The sequence below is a fragment of the Balaenoptera physalus genome (assembly GCF_965194825.1).
Source record: "Balaenoptera physalus genome assembly, chromosome: 2".
In the NCBI taxonomy this organism is placed as follows: Eukaryota; Metazoa; Chordata; class Mammalia; order Artiodactyla; family Balaenopteridae; genus Balaenoptera; species Balaenoptera physalus.
The window spans coordinates 177227495-177250688 of NC_138883.1; the positions used below are offsets into that span (position 1 = coordinate 177227495).

Consider the following 23194-nt stretch of genomic DNA (forward strand, 5'->3'; position numbering starts at 1 on the left):
TCTGCTTCTCTGTCTCTAGTCCCGAATCTGGTGCTTGCCATGCAGTAGATGTTAGGGATGACTTTACATGCAGGACGCTGGCTGAGGTTTGGGGGGTTCAGAGAGGAATAAAACATAGCTCTCTTTCTGGAGGAAAGGGAGTGAGGAAGGACCTGTGGGGATAAAACTATAGAGTGGACGAAACGCACGCTGATGAGTTCATCTTGGCCTCCTTGCCGCCCCCGCTCTGCCCCGCACGCTTGAGGGTGGGGCGGGGAGGGGTCAGAGGAGCAAAAGAAGGCCTGAGCGGTCGCGGGATGGATTTGAGGTTCCCCAAGAGTCCTTTTCAAGAAAAGAATGGCTCAGAGCCTTGCCTCGTTTACTATATTTACATTAGTTTTATTTGGCAACCGTATAATTTTTCCCAAGTGGAATACAGTTTGATATTTGAATATCATGGTGGAGTGATGAGTTTTTCCAGTTCTGTTACATCAGTGTTGACAGGGCCCGCTGGTGAAATAAGGGAGTTGCCTTAAAATGTTGCAGCTTGCATAATAGAGGGCGATGGAGGGGTTGTGTGAAGTGTTTAGGCAGGTTTCCGCCCGGTTAAGTGAATCAGGCCAAAGTTCCACACATCGGAATGAGTTTGAGTTTCTCTGTTGATCATCCCTTTAACACTGAGCTGTATTTCTTGCCAGAGAAGGAGGATCTGGTGATATTTGTCATGAGTGGAATTATGTGGAACAATGTGGAAACACAGGAACTTGAACCATACACACAAAAATAGGTATGTTATTTCTGTGGATCTCTTTCAGGGCATACTATAACCTCCATACATTTATCACAATTTTATTACTTCCTAATGTGAGTATTTCACATCTGAACCATTACAGATTATATATTGATAAATTTATACCATTGTAGATTTCATGATTACTTTCAGAGCTTTCCCCCTACAACAGATACAATTATATTTTGTTTAGCTTTTGTAGCTTTAGGTGGGAGAGTTGATCTGAATAACCAAGTCCACCAGAACTCTAAAACAGGAACCCTCCACAAGTATAAAAGTGGAGATGTGCTGTCTCATTTTGCAGTTCACAAAATCTTAAATCTGCTGTTGTAGCGTCCCTAAATTTAATGGAGTTGATGTGATTATCATTACTTTTTTAACCACAATTGCAGTTAGCTTCCTTAAGAACATTAGATATGGTATAAAGTAGAATTGCATCTTAAGTGGCCTATTGATGGCTCAGGCTTTGTCACTTTTTAAGTTCAGGCTCTGGGAGAGCAGGTTGACGATTATTTAATTGTGTCAGGTAGCTCCCAGCAGAGGGGGAGTGATGGTCAGCCGTCCTATTTGAAGACAACAGAAGCCACTGTTTCTAACACTGACCAGGTGAAATATAGCATCCTAGATAACTTATCCAAATTGGGTTTAAAATTTATATTTACCTAGGCAAATTTAAAAACTACCATGTTAAGAGTACCAGTGTAAGTACTGATATTATGGAAATTGTTTCTTGTAGAAAACCATGTGCCTAGCCCAGTGATGGAATGTAGTAGGCATTAAATGTAATTCTTAAAATTCTACTTCGTATGGTTTCTTTTATTTTTGCACATTACCTTCAACATATATATTATATATTTACAGTAATAGCTGAATACTAATTTGTGTACTTTTACTTAATATTTTAAATGTTTGAATATGTTTAATTTTAATAATTTAAATAGATATGTAACACTTAATTTTGATTAATTTCATATTTGGTTGCTTAGAAATTAAAACGTCGAGGCTTGTTTTTTTTTTTTTTTTTTCACGTAAACACTAACGAATAAGAATTAGTAAGTCTGGGTGGAGACTAAGCTTTAGTGACAGGTTAACGAAATTTCACCCCAAAAGAACTCCCAAGAAGAGAATTCTTAGGATGAAGCAAAAACAGCATGTTGATGGAAGAGATAATTGAACTGTAACTCCCTACCGTACCTGTAGTTCTTTTTACAATGTTACTGTCCTCCAGACAGCATTCTTTTCTTGAGTTCTTATATTGCAGAACTGTTAGTTTTTCAGACTGCATTGTAAGCCACCAGTCTATAGGGAGAGAGAGAGAGATGTGAGATAAATACGACTGGAAGGTGGTACTATGGCTGTAGCTCAGTGGATCTCAACTGGGGATGATCTTGTCCCCTCCCCAACTCACCCTGGGGACATCTGGCAATGCCTGGCGACATCTTTGGGTGTCACAGCTGTGTGGGAGGGGTGCTGCTCCGCGCATCCAGTTGGTGGCGGCCAAGGATGCGCCTAAATCCCCTACAGTGCACAGAGCAACCCCGACATTGAAACACGATCTGGTTCAAGTGTCAACACTGCTGCTGTTGAGAAACCCTGCAATGTATAGCTTTCTTCTTTTCCTTTTTTTCCCTGATGCTTTAGAAATTGAAGGGGTAGTTTTAAGTGGCAGACACCCGACTCGAACAAAAGGTTGTGTTGAACTGCTTTTAGTTCATTGGAGAGCTGAGCCAATTTGGTGCGTTTATTGCGTGGAAAAGAATTCTTGTAGCTAATGGCCTGGTGGTTGCCAACGTGTCTAGTGTGTTGGGTATGTTCTTAGGCGTGAAATTTTTTTCTTAGTAAAGTTAATTTAATTGGGGCATTATATAATCCTGGGTTGTAACAAGTTTGTTAGTATGAATCCTCTTCATTTTTGTAGGTGTGGAATTATCTCCCAGTTACATGGGTTTCTGTATATTTGAAAAATCCTTTTCACATTAATCTTCATATGTGATTGTCATAAATACCCCATGAAATGTGTAGGGTATGCATTACCCCACTGTTTGACAGATGAGGAAACAGACTTAGATCAAATGACTTGTCATGTGTATTATAGCAAGTTAGTGACAAAAGTAAATCTAGGACTCAGAGGTCCGGATGCTTAGGACACTTTTAAAGTTACTAGTTATCGTTATCTCTTTTAATCTTTCTGACAGTCCTGTGAAATAATTCCTGTTTTATAGACGTGGAAACAGGTTCAGAGATATTACGTAACTTAATTCAAGGTCACCAAACTCATAATGTAGTTTTGACTGTTTCCCCTGAGCTATGCTACCTCTCCATGGATTCTTCTCTAGAAATAAATTCGACAGTTTCTGGATAAATTCACCAAATCTATGCCTAACCTAACTAAGTAGGCCTCTTGGCACTGTAGGTGAGGGAAAGTTCTCATCCACCCTCTTTGGGTCTCTAGCTGGGCCTGAGAATTAATCTGACATAAAACAGATTAACAGGAGAAAAACATGCACATTTTATTAAACTTTTACATATGCATGGGAGCCTTCACAAGAGAATGGAGACCTGAAGAAGTGACCAGAGCAGGAAACTTTTGCACATTTTAGACAAACGATAACTTTGTGAAGAGTTGACAAGACAAAGGGGTGTGGGCCAGGGGTGGTGAGTGGTGAGGAGGCAACAGCAAGATAAGGGTTACTGAAATAAGGTTTGTTTGTACAGATTTCTCAGCCCCCAGTTCCCCGCCTCTGCTGATAAGAATGTCTTCCTCCTGGTACAGGGAAAGTACCTTTCACGTGGGAGTTTTATCTTTTGCTTTCAGGAGGGACAAAGGAGACTCAGAGTGTCTTTCTTTCACCTGCTATTTAAGTGCCTTTAATTCAAAATAACCAATATGCCAAAATGGCAGATCTTGCGGTGACATTCTGGTTTCCTTTAACGCCTAGTCAAATGTTCATGTTAACTTGAATCAATTGGTAATTCAGTGTTTGTAATCCTACTCTGACTGGACTTGAGTGGAAACTTCACGGAGCTTTGATAAACTGTAAGGTAGCACTACTTGCCATTTAGAATTTATTTTTTGAGACCACTAAGTCCAAAAGGCGTCCGAAACATGGCCCTCAGCCGTATCTGAGTGTACTTGGGTCAGGCAACCCTCTCGCATGATTCACTTTTCCAGTCTGATAGAGGGATTTATATTTGGGATAGGACTCCCATTCATTCTAATTTTCTAATTAGAACCTATATTACTCTCTTCAGCCATCTTTTATGTCAAATTGAGACAGTTTTTCTTACTTTTTCTCGGTGCTGACCTAAACCTCAAACTGACTTGACTTTAGCAACAAACAAAATAACATAATGGTTGGGTTTTATTTGCCTTTCTGAAACATTTAGAGTTCATCTTACTCTAAATGAGTACATACATCATTTTTGTGAGGTGGTAGGAGCTGGTGATGGTCACTTTATTTTCTAGACTGAAAAATTTAAGAAGAGATGATCAGTTTACCCAAGTAAACCAGTTTCAAAGATAGGATTTAGAATTTAGGTTTTCAGATCTTAAAAAACCAAGCCACACTGTCATTTCTATTAGATCAGAAAGAGTATCTACTTAAATATTTGCTCAGTTACCATATTCTTTGAAGACTATTTGATGATACTCAATTTTTGATACAAGTTTCAGTAATTGGAAATTTTAGTGTTTCATATGATACATCCATCGGCTGGGTTTGGACCATTAATAGTGTGAGGTGTGGGTCTGGGATTGAGAGGAGAAGGAAAGGGACCCCTTTGTTAGTGCAGTTGTGTATTGGGCTAGAAGGATTATACTTAGACTTAAAAGGCAAAGACTCTCAACTTTCCATAAAATTGAATTATTATAACAGAAATATTTTTCTTACCTTCATGAAGAAAAATGCTAATAACCAAGTAACCATAATATTTATCGTATTACTGAAGGAAGAGACCACCACTCAAGTGTAGCTAAATCAAAGCTGAATTTCATACTTGCTGAGCAAGGGAGAATTATGCTTGCAGAATATAGTCCTCAAAACAGGCAGAGATATACTTAGGTAGGATTTTGAGGAAGCATGGAGTTTTAGGATTTTTTTTTTTTCAAAAGTGAGACAATTTAAGGATTGGTTGACTTTAAACTTGGAGTTTAGGGACTGGCCAGCTTTGAGGAGTGAGGGTACTGAAGGGGGGGCAGTTCCTGATTGGCTTACTTTCTCAGCTGTGTACTTAAGTGGAAATATTGAGTAGAGTTTAAGGATTGATTGATTGGGGCTTATTTAAAACCGGTTCTGTGTTTACTTGTTCCCAGCTTGGGACAAGAGCCAAGGAATAATCTTTTCCTTTCTTGAAGTTGAAGAATAGGTACTTTAAATTTTCCACGTTTATGTCAAACCTTTGCTAGCTGTGGTGCTAATATAACACTTCTGATTTTGCTTTTCTTCTGAAACTTAAAAGAAAAAAAAAAAAAGAGTGCAGTGAATATCATTTGTTTCCTACCTAGTAGCCTCAGGATTCTATGATATTTGGGACCCAGGCTGTTTCAAGGATTATTTTTATATGTAGTTAAAAAGGTAATATGTGATTTATAGAAATACTTTAATGCCTTAGACATTACGGTGAAAGCTGTGTGACTTTTATGTTTACCTTTCTCTCTTGTGGGGATGTGTTGTGTCAGATGCCTGCCACAATTCGTCCTGATGGAGGCTGAATTATAGATCTAAAAGCTTGCTGTGTTTGCTGTTGTTAGAGGTACCTCCAGAAGTGATCACCTTTTGAAAGCAAACTAGCAATTATCCTTACCAACATTTTAGAAGGGTTCACGATTATATTGCATGTCTTTTATATAAAGGAGGCTGAGTCACGTTAGTATCTGTAAATCATTTTACCACAACTATTATATCAGAGTACCATTCATATAAAGTATTTTGGTTTAATATTTATTTTGAAATATTTTTATGCTTCGGAATGAAATAAAGAGCTATTTATGACTATTTCTCGGAACTGTGCCAAAATGTTGGTCTTTTTCTAAGTTGATCTCTCACAGTAAGAGTTTAGTTTTAAAACTGTTTTCCTCCGGAGATGTTAAAATCAACTCAGAGGGCATTATTTATCCTAGAAGTTCAAGAAGGCAAAATGAGTTGTTGGTGTACTTTGTGTTTTGTATCGAAATTTTATTTAAAATAGCATACATGCTGTATTTACACGAAATAAGCTCATAATATTTAAAAAAGAATGGGTGCTGTATACGTTGTTTTTATAGGCTTCTCCTATTCCCTTCCTTTTTTAAAAAAAAATAAATTTATTTTTTAAATTTATTTATTGTTTGGCTGCGTTGGGTCTTCGTTGCTGTGCGTGGGCTTTCTCTAGTTGTGGCGAGCGGAGCGGGGGCTGCTCTTTGTTGCGGTGCATGGGCTCTAGGCACGCGGGCTCAGTAGTTGTGGCGCGCGGGTTTCGTTGCTCCACGGCATGTGGGATCTTCCTGGACCAGCGCTTGAACCCGTGTCCCCTGCGTTGGCAGGAGGATTCTTAACCACTGCGCCACCAGGGAAGTCCCCCTATTCCCTTCCTTAACCTACAGCTTTTGTGTCTTACCTCTGCCTTCCAGATGGATATCATCCAGTGCTAAAGCTATAGCTGTGATTTAGATAAAGCATTTTTACATGAAAGCTCTTTGAAAACGTGAAGCCTGATTCTTGTTTTTCTTTACAGTCCAAGTTTCTGACCTGCTATGAGAGTTAACCTTAAGAGGTTAATCTTCATCTAGTAGCAAAATTAATGTTATGATGTTCCTTATGAAAGAGCTGTTGATTACGAAATGATACTCAAGCATATTCAATCCTCAACATTTCATTTTTACAAATTTATTCTAAATTAAGTTTTCTAGGAAAAAGTCTATGATGCCTGACCATGGTTAGTGGGATTATTCCTTTACTACCTACTGTATGAAATTATGATTTGAAGTGTGGTTTTTCTCTGTGCACATGCAGTGAATAGTCGGGCTTTTATTGCCTAGTGGTATGATGAAAAAAGAATTTTAGGCTAGGTGATCTTTTGTAATAAAATGGAAAAAAACAGGGTTATATGCACTTCGATAAAAGCCTTGTTTTCTGGACTTTGCTAATATAATGGATATACAATGGCATCACTTAGGTTTAATTTGCTTTTCTTTGATTACTGGTGAGGCTCAGCTTCTCTTCATTCACTTGTTAACCACATGGATTTCACCTACGCTTGCCAGATTTAGAAAGTAAAAGTACAGGACACTATAAAATTTGAATTTCAAATAAACAACAAATAATTTTTTAGTATAAGTGTATACTATGTAGTAGTTGGGCCATGCTTATACTGAATTTTTTTCATTATTTATCTTTAATTCAGACTTAATGGGGCATCCTGTATTTTATCTGACCACTTTGGTTTTATTTTCGGTGAATTGTCTGCTTGTCTCTTATCCAATTTTCAGTTGCACTTCCTGTCTTTTTATTGTTATTTTTCAAGAGTTCTTGGCATACAGTGGATATTAAATCCCTTGGTTTTTTTTTAGATGTTGCGAATACATACTCCCAGTCTTTTGCCTGTCTGTTAACTTTGTCTAGAATGTCCTTTGTTGAATAACAAGTCCTTAATTTTGAGGGACTTGTTGTTATTACTTGTTAAATTCCATCAAAATTTCCCCATGGCCAGGTAAAGCTGCACTTAAAAATACAAAGTCTCAGCTGCCTACAACAACAAAGGTTTATTTCTCACTCATGACATGTCCGTGGCTCTGTTCCACATCGTCTGTTCCACTAAGCCAAAGGAATAGGCTTTTTGGAGAAGCCTATTTCCTTCTGCCTATTCTGTGGCAGAAGGAAAAGGATGTGGCAGAATCAGGTGCTTGGACGTGGCATGTGTTACTTTTGTTCATATTTTATTGGCCAAAGCAAATTAAATGGTTGAGCCTGAAATCAGTCAGAGGGGAAGAACTGTCTCAAGTCACGTGGCCTGCCCTGACATCACTGGGGTGTGGTGGTTTAATCCTCCTGTCATGAGTCAGATGACCTCAAGGTAGCTCACCTTGAATTGAGGGAAAGATGGATCTGCCACAGAAGCCAGCAAGTGAAGGAGGAGAAAAGACACGCTTGGTATCTATGACGGGACTGTCTTTAGTTGTGGTTGCTTTCATGTGGTACTGACTGAAGGCAAACAGACCTGTTGAGTGTTTGAGAGGATTACATTGGCAAAGATAACACAAGTTTGGCTTGTAAAAGCCTGTGGTGGGTTTGACATTGACACCTAAAGCAACCCTTGACCCCCAAATCGGCACCGGCTCTTTGCCACGTCTTTGGAGCGCATAGTTTTCCACATCCACTTCACATATGGCTAGAAAGGACGATGGGAATAAAAAAAAAAAAAAAGAATTTTCCAGAGGCAAAGCCAGGCTCCAGCAGACAAACTGACAAAGGAGATCCCTCCTCTTCCCCCCAGAGAACAGGACTCAGTTTAACCAAGGATCTGGCTTCCCTGGTGGAGGGGGGATTCTTCTCCTTTCTTGTCCAGCCGTATCTCGTCGTCGGTAAGAATGTGTATTTGCCATTCTTTTCTTTTCAGAATGGGAGACTTAACTGCATTCATCTTATTTTCGTTGCATTGTATTTTGGGTGCTGTGGTGGTGGTGGAGAGCAAAAGGTTCCTGGTCTGTTAGTTTGTAGGTCACTGGGCTGGGATGGAGCCACGTCGGTATCTGTTGCAGAGATTGTGCGTTGCCCAGAGATCGTAGACTCTGAGTGGAATCCAGTGATTGGATGGGTATCCCTTCAGGAAGGAGAAGACTCTTCCAGAGTCGGGAGAAGGATACCCTCTCACCTCTGATATTTAGCTTGGCCTACAGAGAAATTGTATTTCTTAGGCTCCTTGTAGGCAGATGAGGCCACATGTCTAAGTTTTGGCCAGTGGGTGGGAGTGGAAATGATGTGTGTAACTTCTAAACCACATTGGTATTCAAATCTGCTGTTAGTCCTATTCTTTTCCCCCACCCACAATAGCAAGGTGTTGTGAGCCAGCTTCTGTCCTGCAGACCAGGGCAGTGTCCACAGGGGGTGGTGGGACAAGACAGAAGGAACCTCGGTCCCTGGACCTTCCCGGGACCACCTGTCTGCCCCTGAACTGTTACATGGGAGAGAAGCAGACTCCTCTTCATTTGAGCCACTATATTCTTGGTTTTGTCACAGCAGATTGGCCTATATCCTAGTTAATACAGATGGCAATGAGGTTAGCAGGAAACAAACAGGGAAAGTTAGATTTGAAATGGTTCTTAGTGATTTTTTTGTTCAGTTGAAGTTTTTCATTTATATAGTCTTTCTATGGAAATTTATTTTTCAAACTGTTTAGCCAAGAGTTTAGAAATAAGCTCTTTTACTGGAACCTCACTCTGACGACAGTTATGATATATTCCTTTTTATTTCATATGCGTATGTTTTACATGTTGATATAAAATTTTGTAGCCTGATATTTTCATGTGATACCCATTTTCTCTGTTGCTTTAGAGTTCTTGTACTTGTACAGTTATTGTTGCATAACATTCAGCTTTACCATGCTTTAATTAAAGTGCAGTTATTGTTGGCTGCTATGGACTGAATTGTGTCCCCCCAGATTCACGTCGAAGCCTTAACCCGCCTTGTCACTGTGCTGGAGATCGGGCTTTTAAGGAGGCGATTAAGGTTAAATGCGATTGGATCCCGATCCTACAGAACTGGTGTCCCCACGAGAAGGGGAAGAGACACCAGAGAGCTTTCTCTGCCACACGAGAACGCGGTGAGAAGCAGGCTTTCTGGATCCCAGGAAGAGCGCTCTCACCAGGACCCAACCGTGCTGGGCTGCCAGCCTCCAGAACGGTGAGGAAGTCAAGTTACGCTCTTGAGGCCACCGAGTCATGGTACTTGGTTACAGCGGCCCAAGCCGACTAAGCCCAAGCCCGGGCTTGTAACTGCTACACCACACAGAAAGGCTTTTCTCAGATCACACAGTAGATAGCAAAGCAGACTGCCAAGAAGGGTCCAAAAAAGTCAAGCACCAAGAAAGAATAATGTCACTGAAGCCAGGAGACAAGCACTTTAATAATGTCACTGAAGCCAGGAGACAAGACAAGATGTCGATGTTAAATTGACAGGTTTAATAAATTCTTAGTGGATTTTCAGCTAAGAAGTCACATGTATTTTGGAGAGAGCAGTTTTGTGTTTGCAGGCAAAATCCAGATCTCAGGGGGTCGAGCAGTGAGTTGGGAGTGGGGAAGAGGAGCTGTAAAAATAGTGAGTTCATGCCGTCTTCCAAGTAAAAATAGTGAGTTCACGCCGTCTTCCAAGTAAGAATAGTGAGTTCACGCCGTCTTCCAAGTAAGAATAGTGAGTTCACGCCGTCTTCCAAGTAAGAATAGTGAGTTCACGCCGTCTTCCAAGTAAGAATAGTGAGTTCACGCCGTCTTCCAAGTAAGAATAGTGAGTTCACGCCGTCTTCCAAGTAAGAATAGTGAGTTCACGCCGTCTTCCAAGTAAGAATAGTGAGTTCACGCCGTCTTCCAAGTAAGAATAGTGAGTTCACGCCGTCTTCCAAGTAAGAATAGTGAGTTCACGCCGTCTTCCAAGTAAGAATAGTGAGTTCACGCCGTCTTCCAAGTAAGAATAGTGAGTTCACGCCGTCTTCCAAGTAAGAATAGTGAGTTCACGCCGTCTTCCAAGTAAGAATAGTGAGTTCACGCCGTCTTCCAAGTAAGAATAGTGAGTTCACGCCGTCTTCCAAGTAAGAATAGTGAGTTCACGCCGTCTTACAAGTAAGAATAGTGAGTTCATGCTGTCTTACAAGACACTTGGCTGCGAAGAGAAAAGGGAAAAGAGGACAAAGGCAAGAGAGAGACCTAACGTCTGGGGCAGTATATTAGTTTTGTTTGTTCATTTGTTTTGTGATGGGAGAGATTTGAGCCTCTGCGTGCAGTGGGGCAGAAGCCTGATGAGAAGGGGAAGGTGAAGATGGGGAGGGGGCAGGTGGACCAGTGACAGGGTAGATCCCTGAGGAGGTGGGCTGGCTCGCGTGCCTTCCAGAGCTCTGGCTGGGGTTAGCTTCGGGCAGGAAGAAGGACATCCGCCCTCCACGCTGCCAGGAAGGAGGCGAGAGCGGGCGTGTGGTCGGTGATTGGAGGGACGGAGGAAACTGAGGGAGTCTGACCTCATGACCTCTCTTGTTCCTGTGGAGGTGATGTCACTTACTGAGTGGAGGGGAGAGGAGGAAGCGTGAAGAAAGTGATGGAAGCCTGGAATTGTTTCTGTCGGCTGTGAGAGAGGGACTGGATCGAGAGCCCTAAAAAAGATGGATGGGCTCCTGGTGGGGGACAGTGTGTTTGCAGAGTTCCCCGTCGGCACGGCTGGGGCTTTTCATAGCAGTGATCTCTGGGTGGCTGCGGTGTGCGAGTGAAGAAGTCGATCCTCAGGCTGGTTGAGGGGAAGGACAGGCCAGCGAGAAAGCTGAGCGTTCAGGGAGAGGTGTGACTGCAGACCTGGGCGGTCAGGTCCTAGGGCACAGTGGACGGGAGGTAAAGCTGGGCGCCGGGCTGAGGGGCCAGGTACGAAGAGAGATGGGGTTGGGGGAAAGCTGGAGGCTAAAGCGCTTCAGATCACCAGGACTTGCTCATTCACTCATTCCATAAACGGCGAGCATCTGTCTTCCAGGCACTGTTCTCAGTGGTCTGGCTCCCAAGACCAAAACTGTGAGCAAAACAAAGTCCCCGCCCTGGTAGAGCTTCCTCCTAAGGGGGAGGCAGACGGCAAACAGGGATAATTTCGGACAGTGAGAAAATGTTAAAGAGAGAAATGAAGAAGGGTCAAGGGTCAGAGAGTGGTAGCGTGAACAGGAAGAGGCGACCTCGAAGCAGACTCGAACGTCATCAGGACACAGCAGCGCACGTGGGTCCGGACGCAGCCCGGGCAGAGCCCCGGCCAGGGCGCGGCGCACGAGTGAGAGGAGAGAGGCGTGGTGTGTCCAGGCTGCCCTGAGGAATTAGGGTTTGGGTCAGGTGTCGTGGGAAAGACACCCACCAATCAGAGGATCGCCGGTTCACTTTCTGATGGTTCACCGTTGGCTGCTCTGCGGGGAGCTGATGGGCAGCGGAGGCGGGGGATCTGGGGAGCAAGGAGAGGGCGAGACTGGGGCCCGCAAGCGGCACTTTGGAGTTGAAGGTTTGAGCAGTTGAGTGCTGCTGGGTGAAGGAGCCCAGGCTGCTCCTTTAAGCAGACGCACCCACTCCACAATAGGCATTCTTTTCAGTGGATAAAGGCCTGACCCTGACCCCTGGCTTATTCCACACCCTTTCCTGTTTTTGACTCTGCTCCCCACCGGCTTCATTATTCATTCTCCCCTTTCTTCCTCACCTAGTCTTTCAGATCTGATGCACATTGTTGTCTGCCTGGCCAAGACTTCCTCTAGACTTAAGGTTTTCAGACCTTTTCGTTGCAGCCTGATTGCAGTCTTCAGAAAATGTCTGTGGAGGCCCAGTACGTAAGACAGGTGAAGTGCAGTGCTCTGCCCGCTTACAGCTCTTCTCTGATCCCCGCGGAGCAACCCCGAGACGCCTCCTAGGTCACAGTGTGGAAAAGGCCTGCCTTGAACCGGGAGGCTGCTGCTTGCAGCCGGCCGTGCCTGGGGTCGCCTTGGGTCACGCTCCCCCAGCTGAGCTGTGCCTCGTTAATCCTTAGGCACCTCTAGCCGAAGGGAGTGTGGGAACCTCCAGTTACTAAGTGACGTGCTGAGGGCGCTCAAAACTAGGAGGCAGGCATGTCTTCCCCAGCGTTAGCTTTACTTGCTGGCTGTTACTTAATTTACTAAATTTGCACAGTAAAGATGGATGAGCAATGAGTTACTGATAAGCCGTGAGTTCTGTCTTTCCTTCTCAACACATTCGTATATTGACCCTCATTAAGAATGGTAAATGGTTTTTTTATAACAAAAGAACATAGATGTATTATAGTTTGGAATATAACATTGGTGGGAACTCTTTAAGAGAAAAAACAGCAGTCTAAGAAATTTAAAGTTTGCCTGGGCCCCTTAGGGCTGGCCCTTCAGTCTTCTGAGGATTATGTGGTCCCTCTGCTTTGTACGAGCAATGCTTTGATAGACAAGGTTAGAACTGCCTTTGTAAGATAGTGGATTTTTGTTCTGTATTTTTGTTTTTATGTTTAATGGAGCTAGTATAACTTTTTTTTGCTCAGCATGGAGTAGGAACTGGCCAGGATAGAGAGTCGGGACCTTCAGGTTTTTCTGATTAAAGGTAAAACAGAGTATTTTCCTCTTCTAGTCAAGTTTCATTTTGACAAATGTCATTAAACTAAGCACTGCTGCATTAGAAAAAGGATTTATAAGAAGCAAGGGATGGCCTATTAAGGCCAATACTCAAAAACAAGGTCGTCCTAGGCCACAAAATAAGTTTGGCACTTTGGATTTTTTTGAAAAACAGGATATCGCTTACATTAAAATCTGTAGTGTTTTTTCTGAGTTGAGGGTGGATCTTTAAGCATTAAGATGAAAAATTTCTTTCTTTGGATTGTTTGCTATTAAGAAATTTTTTTAGGGCTAGGGACTTTGCATAATACTGCCAAGTTATCAGACTAATGAGGGTAAGGATTTGGTCATGTTCAGGAATGCATCCTGAGCTAGGAGTCAAACAGTGCCTGCTACATAACACTTCATAACTATTTTTTCCAGTGAATGAAGAAACCATCTTTGATATAACTTGGAAATAACATTGTCTGGTTATAGATACAAGATAGCATCAGGGTTGAACTGGGGGAGACTTCGTGGACGTTCTGCCGCAGTGTTATCAACATACATTGATAACAGTGTGTATTCATAACAATGAATGAATATCAATATTCATTCATCTTTAAGTGAATAAAACCAGGAGCACAGCCGTAAGCTTACTTTTGAGTCAGCCAGTTGTCAAGTCTGTTTAATGACATGCCAATTCTATCTGTAAAATGGGGATAGCAACACAGCATCTGTTTATTTAGTGCAAGTAGCTGCACTAAGATGAGATGAGATACACAGAGTGGGAGAAAATACATAAAAATTATATATCTGATAATGTACTTGTATCCAGAATTTATACAGAATTCTTACAACTCAGTAGTAAAAAGGACAAATGACCCAATTAAAAAACGGGCAAAGGATCTGAATAGACATTTCTCCAAAGAAGACTTACAAATGGCTAGTAAGCACATGACACGATGCTCAACAGCGTTCGTCATGGGGGTGTGCAAATCACAACCACAGAAGGCAGCACCCATAGCCACTACTTGGCTCTAATCAGAGATAGGTAATGACAAGTGTTAGTCAGGATTTGGAGAAGTTGCAACCTTTATACATTGCTGCTGGGAATGTATAAGGGGACAGCCACTTTGGAAAACAGCTTGGCAGTTCTTTAAAAGGTTAAAAACATCAGGTTACCATGGGTTACCCAGCAATTCCATTCTTAGGTATTTACCCCAAAGAAATTAAAACATACATTCACACAAACACTTGTACGTGAATGTTTATCGCAGCATTATTCCTAATAGTTAAAAAGTGGAGACAACCCAGATGTCCATCAAGTGGTGAATAGATAAACAAAATGTAGTATATCCACACAATGGAATATTATTCAGCAAGAAAAAAGGAACGAAGTGCTGCAACATGGATGAATCTCAAAACGTTATATATTGTATGATTCCATTTATATGAAATGTCCAGAATGGGCCATTCCATAGGGACAGAAGTAGATGAGTAGGCTGGGGGAATTGGAGGCGGGGGCATGGGGAGTGACTCCTGATGGGCAGGGAACTTCTTCTCAGGATGATGCAAACAGTCTAAAATGGCTTGCGGTGATGGTTGCACAACTCTGTGAATATACTAAAATCAATGACTAGTGTACTTTAAAAGGGTGAATTGTATAGTAGGTGAGTTATATCTCAGTAAAGCTGTTAAAAAAAGAATATATGAGGTAATATGTAGGGATATACTTTGAGCTATTTGAGAAGATCCTAGTAATATTATTGTTTGACTCTGAGGCTTTTAAATAGTAGCAGGATGACTTAGATATTTTTCCTTGCTTACAGGCTTGTGATTTTATGCCATGACTCAACTTTATAAGGCTGTAACTCAGCAGTATAAAATACTGAAAATGTTGAAACATAAAATGAAAACTGCTTGGCTTACTATTTTTATTTAATAGGATTTTCGGAATCAGTTAATTAGCAATAAGTAGAATGTGACATTAAGGAGTTAGATTTTAGAATCATAAAATTTTAGAGCTGGACGAAACTTTAGAAGTCATCTATTTGAGGCTCCCTCATATTGTTTTGTAAGTGAGAAAACGGAGTCCTGCAGAGGTTAAATATGATATCTTAGGTCACAGAGTTGAGTAAACTCTAGAACTGAGTCAGTGTTCTTCGGGTTGATTACTATTGGTTTTAGTGCTACTAATAGTATTAGCACTGACAGTATCAATAGCAGCTGTTTAAATGCTTCCTATGTACTTGGCATTCTGTTAGGTACTTTATGTGTGTTATCTTGGCTAATCTGCACAGCAGTCTATGGATGATTTGTTTTACCTGTGTATGAGTTTCCTGTTGCTGCTGTTACAAATTAACAAAAACTTCATGCCTTGAAATAGCACAAATTTATTATCTTACAGTTCTGGAGGTCAGAAGCCCAAAATGGGTCTTACTGAGAGCTGGTAGGGCTGCATTCCTTTCTGGAAGCTTCAGTAGAGATGCGTTTTCTTGTCTGTTCCATCTTCTATAGGCTGCCCACACTTCCTTTGCTCGTGGCCTCCTTCCAATGTCAGTGGCAGATTGAGTCTTTTGGATGCTATTTCTCTGGTTCTGACTCTTCTTCATCCCTCTTCTCCCGTTAAGGACCCATCTCAGTAATCCAGGATACTCTCATTTTAAGGTCAGTTGATTGGCACTTGCAATCTTAATTCCCCCTTGTCATGTAACCTACCATATTCACAGATTTCAGGGATTAGGACGTGGATATCCTTGGGGGAGGTGTCATTATTTTGCCTCCTACAATCAGTTAATTAGAGAGATTGAGGTCCAGAGATATTAGCTAAGTTGTTCAGGGTCCCAACGTTAGTAAATGAAAGAGCTCATAGTTTAACCCAGGTCTGTTATTTAGCATATCTTTCACAGTGATGCGATCTTTTCCACAAATGCTATTTGATTCTTGTCTGGAAGAGTAAGTAGGATGGTTGGCAGTATTCAGGTGGTAAATAGCTATTTCTTCTTAAAGTAAAATCACATTTACTTTAATAATATCAGAAATAGGCTATATTACTATGAAGCAATTAAAAGCATGGTAGAGAATTATATTTATTGATGTGGGAACGTGTTTATGACTCCTTGAGACTTTCAGTTCATTACCCCCCGCCCCATTTCTCTCTATTCAGGAGTTCCCTGTGGTCATCAGTTCCTTCCTTATCCAGGCTTCTGCCCCAGTTCCAGTTACTCTCCTGCAGATTCCCCCCGTCCCTGTGCACCCCTTTGATCTCCTGCCTGGCGAACGCTCAGGACTGGGTGAGCCCAGCTACCTGCGTGTTGGTTTCACGTCAATGGTGCGTACACTCTGCAGCCTCAGAATTGCCGGTAGCCCCCCAGCTGCCTTTTATCTCACTCCCCACAGCATCCCGCCTCCGGGCTTTCAGACCTCTCGCCCCTCCCGTGTTACCTGGCGTCTCAGCAGTCCTCCACGCAGTTGACCACAGTTGCCCATTGCTTCCTTTCGGGAACCCTCTGCTCTTGGCCTTTGTCACACCACCCTTTCCTGGCTCTCCTTTTCCCATTCTGGCTGGTCCTTTTCAGTCTTCTGTGTTGGTTCCTCCACTTCTGCCTGACTTCTCAGTGAGGAGCTCCTAAAGGTTTAGTCCTCTTTTTCTCCCCTCGCCCTTTTGATTTTCAATATGACCTATTTGAGTAAGTCTCCCACGCTCAGGTCTCTCGCCCACGCTCTCTCAGCCCCGGCACTAGTGACATTTGGGGCTGGATGACAGTTTGTTGCAGGGTTGTCTTGTGCACTGCAGGATGTTCAGCAGCGTCTCTGGCCTCTACCCACTAGATGCCAGTAGAACCCCCTCTGTCCCCGGTGTGACAACCGGAAGTGTCAGCACTCATTGCCGAGTATCTCCTGGGGGGCAAAATCACCCCCAGTGGAGACCCACTTACCAAGCCTGAAGCTCCCTTCTGAGGGTCTAAGGATAACGCCTTTTGGCAGCTCCATCTGACTGTCTCCTAACAAATTTAACAGAACCAAAGTGGACTCTTGTTCTTTCTCCCGATTTACTGCCCTCCAGCTTTCCTCATTTCAGATCATGCGTGACCTTGCAGGGCACTGGAGGTACTTCGGCTTTTATTCTGAGTGAACTAGGGAGCTGTCAGAGAGTTTGGGGCTAAGAAGTGATAGGCTCTCATTTAGGTCAGGTCTTTGTTTAGAACAGACTGTAAGTTGGAGGGTTGAAGCAGGAAGACTAGTTAAGAATACTGCAGTGATCCAGGGGAAAAGGTGGGAGGAGCTCGCACCAGGGTGGCGGTAGAGGAGATGGTAAGGAATGGTATCTTTGGTTTACGCCTTAAATACAGGTATCCCTGAGAAGAGGAATGCATGGTGTCATCATGAGATGAACATCTTAGTGTGATTTGTTTATCAAGTATTTTCTAAGATCTAAGGAAGCAGGATTTGGTGGATCAGAGAAGAGAGTAGTCAAAGCCAGGACCTTGTGGGGATGTTACTTGAATGAATGCACGGCAGGTTGGGTGGTGAAATGAGAGACCCCACGGTGTGGGGTGGGGTAAGCAGGGCATCCAGTACAGCTAGGCCCACCTTGCAGTCTTCTCCTGGGCTGGCCCTCCCACTCTAAAACAAGTACCTATGCCAGGGCGGGTAGAACCAACGGAAGTCAGGAGACGTGTCTGCACCAGACCTTGCGAGCAGGTCGTTTGGGCTGTAAGGCTCTCAGCTGAAGTGGGGTGGCAGTTGGCATTTGGGGTGGGAAGGTTGTTGTCCTACAGGGTGGCCCTGCACGTTGTGGAACGCTGAGGATCCCTGGTCCCTCACTGATGGCAGCGTGTGTGTGCTTCCGCATCGTGACATCTAGACCGCGCCCCTGCCCTCGAAGTTCCGCATTCCCATGGGGGTCAGTCACGTTCTGCTGCGAACCACCACAGACGAAGCCCTTTTTATTTATTTATTTATGTATTTATTTAAATTTGGTAATTTATTTTCATGAATTTTTCCCTTTTTTAAAAAATTGGAGTATAGTTGATTTACAGTGTTGTGTTAGTTTCAGGTGTATAGCACAGTGACTCAGTTATATATATATATCTATATATATACATATGTATACATATATATATATATATCCTTTTTTTTTAAGATTTTTTTTTGATATGGACCCTTTTTAAAGTCTTTACTGAGTTTGTTACAGTATTGCTTCTGTTCTGGTTTTTTGGCCGTGGGGCATGTGGGATCTTAGCTCCCTGACCAGGGATCGAACCTGCACCCCCTGCACTGGAAGGTGAGGTCTTAACCACTGGGCTGCCAGGGAAGTCCCTATATAGCTATTCTTTTTCAGATTCTTTTCCTTTATAGGTTATTACAAAATATTGAGTAGAGTTCCCTGTGCTATACAGTAGGACCTTGTTGGTTGGTTATCTGTTTTATACAGAGTAGTGTGTGTATGTTAACCCCAAACTCCTGATTTACCCCTTCTCCCCCCCGCCCCCGATAACCGTACGTTTGTTTTCTATGTCTGAGGGTCCGTTTCTGTTTTGTAAATAAGTTCATTTGTATCTTTTTTTTTTTAGATTCCACATATAAGCAATATATGATATTTATCTTTGTCTGACTTACTTCACTCAGAGTATGACAATCTCTAGGTCCATCCATGTTGCTGCAAATGGCATTATTTCTTCTTTTTTATGGCAGAGTAGTATTCCATTGTATATATATGTACCACATCTTCTTTATCCATTCATCTGTCGATGGACATTTAGTTTGCTTCCATGTCTTGGCTATTGTCAATAGTTCTACAATGAACATTGGGGTGCATGCATCTTTTTGAATTGTAGTTTTCTCCAGATATTTGCCCAGGAGTGGGATTGCAGGATCGTTTGGTAGCTCTATTTTTAGCTTTTTAAGGAACCTCCATACTGTTCTCCATCATGGAGAACCAGTTTACATTCCCACCAGCAGCGTAGAAGGCTCCTTAAGCCCTTTTTTTCAATTTGAAAATTGTCTTCCATAACATGAAGTCAAAGGGCTATGGCATGGCAGACCCTTAAAGAATACCTAGATATTTGATTTCTAGTTTTAGGGGCTTAGAATGTACAGCAGTGAATATTGCCACCAGTACTTTAAAATTAGCATCCCTTAAATGTTTTCTGTCCCCAATATGTACCTTAAAATATTCATTCTTAACTCTTCTATAGAGGGTGTGGGTGTCTCAGGGCCATCTCTAAAGATAGTGCACAGGACACCTGTTCCAGCTGCTGCCTTCCCAGCCTTGTAGTGTGAGGGAATTTGAATAAAATAAGCGAGGAGTTGGGATGAAAGCAAATTCCCTGGCTGTATCTTAGCAAAGGGGTGGGAGTAGGATTGGAAGAGGAAGGTTAATGGCTATGTGTGAATGTTTATGCACATCATGTCTTTATCAGGTCTAGCTGGTATCCAGAGCGAGGTATTTTACAATCACATTTTAGACAAAATAGTAGAAAATAGAGTGTACAACTCATCAGATTTGTGAAAGTTTGATAACTCAGAATTTGGAGCAATGAAAAACTCACCAAAGAAAAGATCATCAGTTTGAATATATAAAATTGAAGACCTGTTCACAATGGAAAAATAATATAACAGACTCGGGGAAATGCTCATATCAAGTGTGACTGAGGGTTATTATCTGTAATACCGGAGGAGTTCTCTCAAACTTAATGAGGAAAAAACTGTCAAGATTTAGGACATAGGTGGACAGAGAATTTTAGCAGGTAGTGAGGAGTACAATTAGTAATAAAAATGGGTAATCAAAGAAGTGCATTTTAAATCAGCCTTGGGTTACCCCTTCTATTCTCTCAGAAGTACTGGAAATTAAGATAATTCCCAGTTCCAGCGAGGTTTTAAGGGATTGGGGCCATTTTCTCTTTTCTGTTTCTTGCGCGGTAGCTACCCCCAGCCACTGCCTTCGTCTCAACATGACATACGACTCTTCTGCCTGGTCCATGTTGCGTCCTTCGCCTCTTCCTCCTGGGCTCTGTCTTCCCTCGAGCAGCAGCCGGCTCGGAGCGGGGCATCCCACCCAGCCCAGCGCTGCGGCGGCGCCGCGCTCCGAGTTGACTCAGCACCGTACTGTGGTCTTGGGTGTATCAGTCAACCCCTGCCACCTGTCTGGGGGGTTCCTGAAGTTAGGGGTGGGCGATTGTGCCTCAGAGCCTGGCGCACAGAAGCTGTTCAACCACATGGTCTCTCTCAAAATTCATGGCTGTGCAACTGAATGTCTCTTCTGAAATTCTGGCTGAGAGTCAACGGTTAGAGGAATGAGATGGACTGAGAGGCCACTGCAGTGTCCCAAACAAGAGCTGGTGGCTCACATCAAGGCAGTGATGACAGCAATGGATGGAAGGAGCGTGTGTGGGACAGTTTCCTGTGTAGACTTAGCGACAGAGCTGATGTGTAGGGGTGGGGAGAACGAGGAGTTGTAGGTCGATGCTTCTTAACTTTTAGTGTGCACGTGCATCGCCTGGGGATTTTGTGTCAAGGTAGCTCCTGATGCAGCGGGTCTGGGGTAGGGCCAGCGACTCTGGGTTTCCAGGAGATGAACAGCACTGCCGGTCCATGGCCCAGTCTTTAAGTAGCGAGGGTGAGAGAACTTGAGTTATCAGCCTGAGTTTCAGGCTCCCGTGCCTAGATGATGATGTCTGTATCAGAAATGGGGAACACAGGAGAAAAGAAAGGGTGGGGCGGGCCTGGGAGATGGAGTGAAGTCCTTGTGGGACATTCAGGTTGAAAATTATAGACAGCTGGACACTTGGATCTTCAACTCAAGAGAAAATCAGGCCTAGAGATACAAATTTGGGAATCAGCACTTCATCAGTTATAGGAAGTAAAAGCCACGAGAATGAATGACATTACCTGCAAGAAAGAGAGAAAGGTATTATTAGAAAATATGCTTATTCCTGCTTGCGAGAATTTTAATGTTCCATTTAAGTTACTTTATAAACCAGCAGTGTGGAGGAAATTGGATAGGTGAGCCTCCTGCATATGAACAAGCTGTAGGTATAAGTTCAGAAGTGGAGAAGTCTCCTTTGGAAAACCCCTTGAGTCCTTGGTAATGACCATAGGTCAGGTTAAGTATTCCATAGATCCAGTTTAAAAAGCATTGGAGTACCTTCTCTTATGAAAATTCATTCATACAAACAAATATGTATTAAACATCTTCAAATGCCAGCCACTTTTCTGATCTCTGGGCTTAAGATAACATAAAATGTGTCCCCGACAAGGCAGAGATTATGGGGGAGATTGGCAAAGTGGGTACCATGCAGTGTGATGCAGACTGTGGTGGGGAAGTGTGGCCGGGCCACACGACTCAGTATGGGGACAAGGGACAGCTTTCCCGTGGAAGCAGCATTTAAATCGAGACCGCAAGTCCGAGCGGAGGTGACTACGAAGAGGACGGGAAGGGCATGACAGCGGCGACTTGGAGGGGAGAACTCTCTGCAGGTTGAAGGAGGGTGGTATGGCTGGACCACAGAGTGTGGGGAGGGAGAGTTGTGAGGGATGAGGCTGGAGAAGGGAACAGAGTCCATGATGAGGCCCTTTCCCCCGGGGCCTGGTGGAGGGTGGAGGGAGAAAAGGATGTATCTTCCAAAGGAAAAAGGATTATTCTGCCTGGGGGTAGTTCAAACAATAGTCCTATGCATATGGTTTCATAAGGCTTTTATGGACTGGCCTAGTAATGGAATGACTCATAGTAACATTGTTTCTGTAGGAAAATGTTTTGGGCTTCAAAAACTTAAAATTTAACTTCCAAAAAAATTTTTTTTCACCATTTGGGGACTGCTTGGAAATAGGCATACAACTCTAGTGCTTTTTGTTATTTGTGCTCCAATCATGCTTTCTCTGGTGTTTATCTGTGTGGCTACAGTGTTGATTTTCCACCCTCTGATAGGAATCAAAGGAATCATTCCACAGATGGAGGAACAGATTTAGAAAATATGTGGAAATAAAAATAGAAATCTTTTTACAAGTTGTTTTGTTTTCAGAGTGTTTGTTCTTTAAAGTTAAGGATTACTCCATAAACTATATTGTGGTGTAGTGTTGTGTACTATGAAAGTATGGAAAATGAAACTGACATGAAAATTGTAAGCAGAAAGTAAGAGAGATTGGTGTGGTTTCACTATTGAAGTCAAATGGAATGCTGAAGGTAAACAGTACACGGATAAAATACCTACTTTTCAAAAATACTTTAATAACCATGAGCTTAGCTTACTTAGCACCGTCATAATTATCATCATCATTATCTTCATTACTAGCTATTGTTATCATTAGAAATACTAGGTTTTTTTTTTTTTAAGCGGAAAAGAACTGTTAAGGCCAGTCCCTTTATAAAATAGAACTACATGAGCTTCATTTTGTTTAATAAGTGGAACTTCAGGCTGAAACTCCTTCAAATTCCTAGGTCTCCAGTAGGCCAAGTTAATTTCATCCACACCCATCTCCTGAAAATCTTTCTTTCTGTATTAGTTAGAATGCTTTCAGCTGACGAATAACTGAAGACTCAACTGTGAACAACTTAAATAGTAAGTAAATTTAATTATCTCATATAACTAGAACTCTGGAAGAAAGATGGTTTTATAGTTGGTTCATGTAGCAGCTAACTGCTGTCATTAGGCTCTTGGGATCTTCCTGTCTTTCTGTTCTGTTATCATGATGAGTTAGCTTTTGTCCTCAAGCTTGTCCCTTCCTGGTCTCAAGATGGCAGGCAGCTTTAGCTCCAAGATTGACATCCTCATATCAAAGCACCCAAGACTGTCTTGGTTCAGGCTGCTATAACAAAATGCTATACACTGGGTGGCTTCAGCAATGGACATTTTATTTCTCACAGTTCTGGAGTCTGGGAAGACCAAGATCAAGGTGCCTGAAGATTTGATTCTTCATGAGCTTGCAGACAACTGTCCTTTTCCTGTTTCCTCGCACGGCGGAGAGAGAGAGCTCTAGTCTCCTATTTTATAAGGACACTAATCCCATTTTGGGGCTCCATGCTCCTAACCTAATCTAACCCTAATAGCCTCCAAAGACCTCACCTCCAGATACCATCACATTGGGGATTAGGGCTTTGACATAGGGTTTTTGGGGGGCACAAATATTCAAGCCATA

The 23194-nt window shown here is 42.6% G+C and overlaps 1 protein-coding gene and 1 long non-coding RNA gene across 29 annotated transcripts in view; one reads left to right on the forward strand and one right to left on the reverse strand.

Moving 5' to 3' along the window:
* LOC309656466 overlaps positions 1 to 23194 on the reverse strand; it is a 607356-nt gene that overhangs the window by 515895 nt on the left and 68267 nt on the right. The window lies entirely within an intron of this gene.
* Positions 1 to 23194, forward strand: part of ZNF438 (zinc finger protein 438) — a 193770-nt gene that overhangs the window by 3365 nt on the left and 167211 nt on the right. For 3 of the 28 annotated variants that reach the window (XM_082452794.1, XM_082452776.1, XM_082452785.1), the window contains exons 2-3: positions 678 to 766; positions 12181 to 12304. The exons of 11 other annotated variants lie outside the window; for them this stretch is intronic. Coding sequence is in view for 1 of the 17 variants with exons in the window: in XM_082452772.1 (XP_082308898.1) it covers positions 726 to 766 (41 nt within the window). In the remaining 16 variants the exon portion in view is untranslated. Of the gene's footprint in view, positions 1 to 3; positions 767 to 12180; positions 12305 to 15574; positions 15725 to 22561; positions 22618 to 23194 lie in introns of those variants that run through there. 14 more of the 28 variants (XM_082452803.1, XM_082452777.1, XM_082452788.1 and 11 more) reach the window with 9 other exon arrangements.